The sequence below is a fragment of the Formica exsecta genome, unplaced genomic scaffold, assembly GCF_003651465.1.
Source record: "Formica exsecta isolate Colony F162 unplaced genomic scaffold, ASM365146v1 scaffold72, whole genome shotgun sequence".
Classification (NCBI taxonomy): Eukaryota; Metazoa; Arthropoda; class Insecta; order Hymenoptera; family Formicidae; genus Formica; species Formica exsecta.
Genome location: NW_021853485.1, coordinates 4,308,629 through 4,318,216, shown reverse-complemented (window position 1 = coordinate 4,318,216; position 9,588 = coordinate 4,308,629). Strand labels below are relative to the sequence as shown.

The 9,588-nt window shown below is 30.1% G+C and overlaps 2 protein-coding genes across 6 annotated transcripts in view; one reads left to right on the top strand and one right to left on the bottom strand.

Moving 5' to 3' along the window:
* Nucleotides 1-4,731, top strand: part of LOC115243686 (protein toll) — a 14,003-nt gene extending 9,272 nt beyond the window's left edge. For all 3 annotated transcript variants that reach the window (XM_029820854.1, XM_029820856.1, XM_029820855.1), the window contains 2 exons: nt 152-748; nt 960-4,731. In XM_029820854.1, coding sequence (XP_029676714.1) covers nt 152-748; nt 960-2,093 — 1,731 coding nt within the window. In that variant the 3' untranslated portion in view covers nt 2,094-4,731. The remainder of the gene's footprint in view (nt 1-151; nt 749-959) is intronic.
* The window catches only part of LOC115243687 (cation-independent mannose-6-phosphate receptor), a 20,861-nt gene extending 11,273 nt beyond the window's left edge, over nt 1-9,588 (bottom strand). For 2 of the 3 annotated variants that reach the window (XM_029820858.1, XM_029820859.1), the window contains exons 1-13: nt 9,310-9,588; nt 8,822-9,044; nt 8,589-8,740; nt 8,014-8,282; nt 7,285-7,441; nt 7,029-7,180; nt 6,816-6,931; nt 6,491-6,732; nt 6,211-6,417; nt 5,947-6,090; nt 5,384-5,557; nt 4,891-5,068; nt 4,733-4,803 (exon numbers count right to left, since the gene is read on the bottom strand). In XM_029820858.1, the coding sequence (XP_029676718.1) occupies nt 4,733-4,803; nt 4,891-5,068; nt 5,384-5,557; nt 5,947-6,090; nt 6,211-6,417; nt 6,491-6,732; nt 6,816-6,931; nt 7,029-7,180; nt 7,285-7,441; nt 8,014-8,282; nt 8,589-8,740; nt 8,822-9,044; nt 9,310-9,366 (2,142 nt within the window). In that variant the 5' untranslated portion in view covers nt 9,367-9,588. Of the gene's footprint in view, nt 1-2,476; nt 3,056-4,732; nt 4,804-4,890; nt 5,069-5,383; nt 5,558-5,946; nt 6,091-6,210; nt 6,418-6,490; nt 6,733-6,815; nt 6,932-7,028; nt 7,181-7,284; nt 7,442-8,013; nt 8,283-8,588; nt 8,741-8,821; nt 9,045-9,309 lie in introns of those variants that run through there. The other variant, XM_029820860.1, reaches the window with a different exon arrangement.

Below are 9,588 nucleotides of genomic sequence, written 5' to 3'. Positions count from 1 at the left end.
GTGTGCGCCCCCCCCCCCCCCCTCTCTACACACAAACACACACACACACAATTTTGAAAGCGGTAAAAATGTGATTGACAAAGTTATAAAATGATTTTCGAAAACAATAATACACATACACATCTTTGATTTTTTTCTTTTTTAATTGCAGAGCGAAGATTTGCAATTTTTATCCGATATCAAAGTGGATTTAACTTACAACAAAATACAGCACATCTTCTTGCATAGTGCCGAACAAATCGCAGAATTTCAACAGGCTTTTCATGATGCGATAATATTAGTGGAGAACAATCCGTTAAGTTGCGATTGCGAGCTGTATGACTTTTTACGATATATCGAAGGCAAAATGCATTCCAACGTTCAAAATTATTTCCACATAATACCTGGAAATTTAACTTGTCAAAGCCCAGAGGAGCTGAAGAACGTGCTCGTTAAGAAGTTAAAATCTGAATCATTAATGTGCACGGTGAATGACACAAATCTCGAGTGCCCCAAAATATGCGACTGTTACGTGAAGCCAGATGGCAATGTATTCATATTCAACTGCTCTCATAGAAATTTAACTAGCGTTCCGAGCGATATAAAAAATCCTGGCGATTTCTGGCAACTCGAATTGAATTTCGCCAATAATCAATTTACGCGAATGCCGGATTTGAAAAATTTAAAACTTGAATCAGTGAAAAAACTTATTTTATCTCACAACAACATCTCTGAGATCTTCTTAGACGAACTGCCCAAGACAATACAGGTGTGTAAATCTCTAGACAACATTTTATCAACAAAGAATCATAAAAAAAGTATCGGAAAATTCAAGGATATATAAAATACAAAAAGAATGTAAAGATTCGCAGAAATGAATCTTGACATTTTTTCGGATCACTATGTATACATAAAGTAATAAAAAAATATTATATTATGTTTTATACGATTAAGATGTACGATTGAAATCTCTGTTTCAGGTCTTGGAACTACATAATAACAACATGTCAACAATACATCCTGATGTGTTAAAGTTCTTGAAAAACTCTAAGAATTTAAACTTGACGTTACACAAAAATCCATGGATATGCGATTGCAACACTAAGGACTTTCTAAATTTTATTCAAACGAAACTCGTGGATATACCTAATCTACATAAAGTGAAGTGTCCCGGGAAAGATAAGACCATATCAGAGATGACCACGATCGAATTTTGTCCGTTTGACAATACAGCGATTATGGGCATCAGCGTAGCGATCGCTCTGATCGGATTGCTTATTGGCATCTCGGGACTACTCTATTACAAATATCAACAACAGATCAAAGTGTGGCTATTCGCGCATCAATGGTGTTTGTGGTTCGTAACGGAAGAGGAATTGGATAAGGAGAAATTATACGATGCGTTTGTAAGCTACTCGCACAAGGATCAAGACTTTGTGGTAAATGAACTAGTGTCGAAATTGGAAAACGGCCCGACGCCATTCAAGCTATGTCTTCATTATCGGGATTGGTTGGCGGGCGAATGGATACCAGCGAATATCGCTAGATCTGTGGAAGATTCGAAACGAACGATAGTAGTATTGTCACCGAATTTTCTCGAGAGCGTCTGGGGAAGGATGGAGTTTCGAGCCGCTCACAGTCAGGCATTGAGCGAAGGTCGAGCGCGAGTGATATTGATTCTATACGGCGATATCGGTCCTACGGATGACTTGGATCCAGAATTGAAGGCATACATAAGTATGAATACTTATGTCAAATGGGGAGATCCTTGGTTCTGGGATAAATTGAGATACGCGTTACCGCATCAAACCAAATTACCTAGAAAGAGTAGCATGGTCGGAAGAAAAATCTTTGAGAATCATCAACTATGTATTCAAGCAAACGGAGATAAAAAAGAACTTATGTATCCGATCGGGATTCCCGAGACTCCTCCCAACACTACGCCACCCGCCGATACATTTAAAACATTCGTATGCGACAAGAAGCTGGAAGAAAAGTTACCTTCGAACGAATTTCCGCAAGACTCGTGTAAATTAAATGGAACAATAATTCTTACACCAGAACATTTAATTAAACATGATCCTATGATTGATAATAAAGAGTGCATTGTTTGATACAAAGATAAAAATATAAGATATAATGACGAACGATCATATTTATAGTTTCGTCTATGATAGACGCAGTGTTGACATTCCCAGATTGTCTTGAGAATTTTTTTTTCTTATAAAGAAAACTTGATCTTAATTTAAAATCTTCAGATGAAATGATTAAGATTACAAACTTGATACAACAAGAGACAGAAACAAGAGAAAAGAAAGAAAACAAGATAAATATAACAAATAACTGACTGATGTTAGGATGAACCTACATATATATAAATGTTAGCATAATATGTAATACATATTTTTTATCAATTCCTGATATAATTATTAATATTAATTTTCAGGAATAAAAAGCTCACTTAAATAATTCATATAAAATATTATGCTCTATATATATTTTAAACATGTTATTGTAAACATTATATTATTCTGCCAGCTCTTAAATACCTTTTGAGAAATGTAGTTGAATGTGTGTACTTGAATTTAAACTTTTGAGCACACTATATAAAATTCCAAATCATGATTGTAAATTGTTATAAATTGGCTTTTTTATAACACAATATATATTATAAATATTATTGTTAATATTATATCATATAATGTTTATACCTGTTATAGATGTGTTAACTTTAATATGCGATATTCTATCATGTAATATATATTATAAGTTTTCAGTATATCTTTTAAATTTAAAAAAATAGCTCGTATAAGAAAATACTCAGTGACGCTATTTGGCGTATTATAATGCATCTTATTTAGATATCAAATACACTTATATATAGTGCAATAGCATTAATGAGCATAAAGAATTTATATATATAATTTTTTATATAATAGTTTATATATATAAAATTTTCCATATCTTCATTACTGTACCAATCCTTAACAGATTCTTTGATCAAATTGTTAAATACTGATGCAGTAATGGTAGAGAGAGAACAACCTATATATAATTTAAGTTACTAAGACAGTACCTGACAAACAAAAGAATAATTAATTTGTAAGTAACTTTTCTTTACAAAATACTTTCCATGTCAAGCATTATGCAAATATCGTGCATTAATAGGAATGTTTATATAATACAAAATTCCCTGCTTTTTTTAAATATCCTCTCATATATCTATTCTTGGACGAATTTGATATACACTACTGTTTATACATTTAAAAGGTATGAACAGTAACTATAAATAATATTTTCCATCATTGTCATAAACTTTGAAATAATTAAAAGTTTGTGCAAGATTAACATGTTAAAAAACATGCAAAAGATATGCTAATTAAGAATTACATATGTATAATTGATTATAATTCTTTATTTTATTTTTTTTATTCTTTGTATATGATAGAACGTAGCGTCTTGTATTATATATATGTACTAGAGATGCAACGAATAGTATATTCGACCGAATACCGAATATTAGACAAGATCATGTGCCGAATAACCGAATATTCGGCGAATATTAGGCACGGTTTTAATGCCAACGACTCAACATAGACTATTCGAAAACAATGCAGCGGCACTCCCGACCGTGCCACCCCGCATAAATACATTATGTAACAATAAACGTGTTTTATTTTATTTTATTTTATTAGATATATAAATAAATAAGTTAGATATTCGAGCATATTAAAACTACGCATCCGCGGCTGAGCTGGCAACAATCTATTAGCTACTATTTCCTCCCAGTTTTACATTTAAAATTATTCGATATTTGGCCGAATAGTAGACTAATATTCAGTGTTCGGCCGAATAGTAAAAACGTTGCAGAATACCGAATAGTTGCCTAATATTCGTTGCAATTCTAATATGCATTGATACTTTAGAAAAAATTCATTATCTGGAAATATATATGCAGGATACATGACAAAATGCTTTTATAATGTATATATGTATGTATGTATGTATATTGTATATATGGCTGTGTTCTGATATTCACTGCCAGTACTGAAAATCTATAGTTTACGTCACATACACTATAGATTTTCAGTATTGGCAGTGAATATCGCAACACAGCCTATGTGTAGATTTATAATTTAAGAATCTGTTGCAAAGATATTAGATTTCAAAGATAGCAAATTTATAGTATGAGAAATAATATAATGGATGTTCTTACTAGAGAATAATTGAATCTGAGTTATCTGAAAGATGTTGAACACCATGTGTTTGTATAACCATTAGCACAAAAAAATTTCAAAAATAAGATACACTTAAAAAAAAAAAGTAGTAATAATTTTATTTCACGATTGATCAGTAAAAATCAATAAAGCCTGAAAAAGTTTTAATGGAAGAGTATATAATGAAAATGTAATTTCATTATAGAGTAAATGCTATCAATGAATTTTGAATCAAACAACTTTTATTCACTGATTGCTGTGTAAATCGATCCGTTAAAATTATTTACGAGTTTTTATCAGAAACAATTTTAAAACTCGTATTACATTGGAACAAATGAACACTCTAAGATTATGTGGAAAAATAAATGCGAAATAAAAATTTATTTTTTGATATATATGTTCATCACATAGGAAAGAAATCTTTATTTTTTCTTAAGTGTATCTTATAGCGTTATCTCTGAAAAATTACTCTTGTTTTTTGCTGGAAAATATTGTGTGTGCATACTGAATAAAAATTCTGAATAATTTTCACTTACCAGCAATAGTTTTGGTACACCAATGCCTATGGAATCGTTACATATAAATCTTATTTCAGATGTGTAGGAACCTGTTAGAATATAAAATACATTTACATATACAATTGAAAAATGAATTATGAATACTTTAATGAAAAACGAAATAATCGATAACTTACTGTTGTTACATTTACTGCCATTTGAATATTTGAGCTTTACGTCATCTCGGCTGTAATCAAAAACCACACTTTTCAGTGATCCATAACCATTGCCTCCGTTACATACAGCGGATCCGTTACAATATTTTTCTCCATCACAAATATTTATACTGTATTCCTTGCCTTGTTTGCCTTTCACCTACGATTTATAATTTTATTTCTGATAATATTTGCTGGTCTATGTTGTCATCATTAGTAGACACTATATATATGTACACACATACACATATATATATATTTTTTTTTTGTTGTGCACACAAATAAGGCAACATTAAAAATTTAGGAGATTAAACAATTGAGATATTTGAAATAATTGAATATATATAGTAAGTATAAAGTTGGCCTTATATCAGTAAAAAAAAATTTAATTGAATAATATGCTTAATTACATAAATGATATACTATATTCAAAATGTTTTGAAATTTCTCTTTGTAGAATATATTTTAGACTCACATAATATATCTGTTCTCTTTTATATAACAAAGAAAGATCATATTCGTACGATAGAAAACCATCTTTTATAATACAGGGTGGCGTCCAGCCTCCTATCACAGCTCCACATGCTATACTGGTATTCCATTCAAATACATAAGTACAATTAACATAAGTTTTATATACTGGAAGTCCCTAAAAATATAAAAACTTTAGCAAAGTATTGTTTTTAAAATTTCGCTATTATAGATATAAATATATTTCTCTGAACTTTGTTGATTTCAACCTTAATAATATTTCTTTATTATATTAAGTTTGATTTCTTTGTAGTTAAAATATCAATGCACCTAAAATTATAAAGACACTAATAAGAGACCTTCTGAGAAGTAAATTTTGAAGGAATAGTTAAATTAAAACTATTATCCTCTCTCAAATAGACCTTACATAATTTTATATTAAGTTTAGAGAATTTAGTTATAAAGATATTAATTTTTTAATGATAAAAATCAATTTCATATCAAAGAATTTTCTAATTAAAAGATTAAGATTAAGCAAATCTGTATATATTTTGTACATATTGTTACCTGATTATTATTATCACAAACAAATGTGAAATTTGAAGATATCGATTTAACTGGATTCTCTGGACACTGTGATCCACCAATATAACGTAATATTATTTGTAGATCTTTATTTAATGTGGGGCTGTCCTCAGGAAATCCCAAACTCTATTAAATCATTATTTTAATAAAAGCAATTGAAATACTGTTATAAAAATGTTTACATTATATTTTAATTACGATATTGTGATAACTATTTAAATTCATCATTATCATATTTGTACTCACGGTTTCATTGGTATATTCATTCTTTGAATTTACTGAAACTTTACAAGCAGCGCTACCATGCGCACATGTAAGACCTCGAGTGGGGACTAGCGGTCGGCATATATTTATATGGAATTCAGTACCGTTGGCTTTTACGATGTAATTATTTGTAGATTGTATAAGAGGAGTTAAGTTAATTTCATCATCATTATTAGTTACACATTTAATCTAGACAGAAAGAAATTCTTCATTATGTAAAAAAACAAAATAAAAATATTATACAACACATAGATATGCTTACTCTTTTTTCACAAGCTAGATCTATGTTCCAGTGTATAACGGTCTGACAAGGATACTCTTCCATAAGCAACGGCTGATTGGACGATCCTTCCGGTCCGCAGAAAAATCCGATAACTGTATAATGACGCAGTCCATTATCGCATAATTTACCATTAGTATAATTTAAATAAGGGCCACCCTGCTGCCATATCAAATTTGTGTTAACTTGACCCAATGATGTATTGTATTTTGAATTGCATATTCCTGTATGTAAGAATAATAATTTGGTGAGAGAAATTTAGATTCATCATATAATCATGAAATACGCGATTGGTAATATATAGTACCTGTTTCAGTTCCACATGCGTTATCTGTAAGTGCTTTGCATACTCCGAATTTGTATTTTATACCGCTTGTATTTACGACGGTATAGTCTCTGTTCATCAATGACTGCAAATTATATCTGTACATGTATGATAAAATATACAGTCAAATCATATAAATATATTATAGATTTATGAGTATTAATCGCGCATAAGATCGAGGAATCGAATTCTTACGTAAAATTCGTGAGTGGATTCGTAACAGAGCAGTTGCCTGCTGTTTTGACACTGTAGTTATGTAGAGACTCAATACTGCACGCAGCAGCAGTATACCATATTAATTGATAATGACAGTTATCTCTTCCTCCAATATATTCTGGAATAGTCTCCTGTACGATAACAATATCTCAATATTTTCAAATGTATCTCATTAATATGTGTACTATATTTTGTGTGTGTATATTATATTTGTATATAAAATCTAATGTTATACCTTGGCTTCCAAATGACACACAAATTTGATGGTTGTTTTAACATGTGGAGTCCTAATATTTTCGGTGCACATCGCACCATCTTGATATTCTATTTGTAAATATCCATCCTTGAAGAAAAGAGGTTTTTGTACTTCTCCTAAACTCGAATATCTGAAACTGTACAGAACTTCAAACTACTATTCTTTGAAAAAAAATTAACTACATTGTGCTATTACATCAAAAAGTTATACATTTGTGTATAATAAAACATGATTATACAGAGTATTCGAGTAGGAAAGTCCTCTACTGTTTTGCGATTTTCGCAATTATTAAAATTAATTTAAAAATTCGGCCAATTCGCACGAGTATATAAAGCATGCAGCAAGAAGAGACAGTCCACTCTTATGCGATTACTAGGCACGATACATAATTAAATGCTTATTAGTCCCAACATCGCGCACTTAACAACCATGTAATTGAGTTATCTTTTCTCGCCGCGCACTTATACTCGTGCAGATTGGCCAATTTTTTAAAATTAATTTCTCATTAATTAAAGCGAAAATCGCAAAACGGTAGAGGACTTTCCTACTCGTCTTAATCTGCTCTACCTGCATGCGAGAGATGATGCGATTATTATCGGACACACTGTATATTAGCGTGTGTTTTATATATATATATATATATATATATATATGTATGTATTATATTTAATTTTAATAAAAGATTAAATATTTGCAGATCAAATCTACCTATTTGATTTCTCACGATCTTCCAGACAAGCGCCCGTCTTAATTGGACACGTAGCACGATATTGACGTATTATAGATTGACAAACATTTAACACTATTTTAAGTGACTGCTTCTCGCTAATATGAATAACATAATTATTTGAAGTCCTTGTTAAGGAACTTAAATCGTAATGATAACCATTATTGACAATTGTACAATTTGTTTGGAATCTTGGTGCACAAGCTAACGCCGTCGTCCATACCATGAATAAGTCACATTGTTCGTCCTCCTAGAAATATTTTCATTATCATATATTTCATTTTTATATATTATAGTCATTGAATTATATAACATACTAGAAGAAGAATCATCATAAATATAACCAATCTCTAACGGCTGATTTGTTTTCTATCTCTGTAACATTTCATTTTGCTCTCCAATATAGAAACAGAAACAACATCATCACTTAATTATTTCTCTCAATTTAAAATCATTGAGCAGAATCCTCACTTATGCACTTTTCAGTATGTTATATAGTTCAATAAGCATATTTGTACTTTCTCTATCATACCTAGAAAAGAAATTAACTACTTACATGTGGAAATAACTCAGGAAACGAATTATTTTCTGCGGCATAATTACATTGCATAATAATATGCACTTTATATTTTCCAAGTGAACAGTTATCACCGATGAAGTTAAATAATATTTTTCCATATTTATTATCAATTTCCGGAGGAAATTTTCCTGTTTATATAAATAAAATCAAATGCTTTTAAACTCATAATGTAATGCAATGGATAAGATATAAACTTTTAGCAAAATTACCTATTCCCTTTTCTGTGTTATTCTTTATTAGACATATTGCATATCCATCTTGATTGTTGCATTTTTTTATCAATGGAGAACATAATTGCATACGAATTGTTTCATTTGGATAATCTTGTTTGATAATGATATCTTCTTTGTTTGATGATAATTTTGTGAATTTATATAGAAGACTTAAGTTATGATCAGAAACTTCACAAAAAGTTGAATTCACAGTTAAAGCCTGTAAGGTATACACAATTAATCATTTTTTACTTGACAACAATTTAATTGAGAGTCTTGTTAAAAGGGGAATAAAGAATATAATGCAGCTTTTTAAATTAAAAATATAGATAGGGAAAGTTGACAGAGTTTAATCAATGACAAATATATATTATATATTTCTGAATAAATTATAGAAGTTTTTTACCTTTATCAAGATGCATAAAAATAAATAATAGCGAGAAAAAGAATGTATTTAAAAGATAAACGATTAAAATACTACGTACTGAAGTGATAACAGCCGATAAAGAGTAAAGAAAGAGTAATCCGTTGAATTTTGACATTGTTTACAAAATCAGGTTTTTCCCATTATATTATCGATGTCTATTATAATGACTGGCAACACACACAAGCGACATAAAGTGTAGAATGAAGACGATGAAAATATCATCGATAATTCCTAGTGAGAAGAATTCGTATCACATGCGATAGAAGCAGCAACAACGCGACAGAGAGGGAAAGGTGCCATGTCTCTTTTTATCGTGCTACCATTGTAAAAACAATTT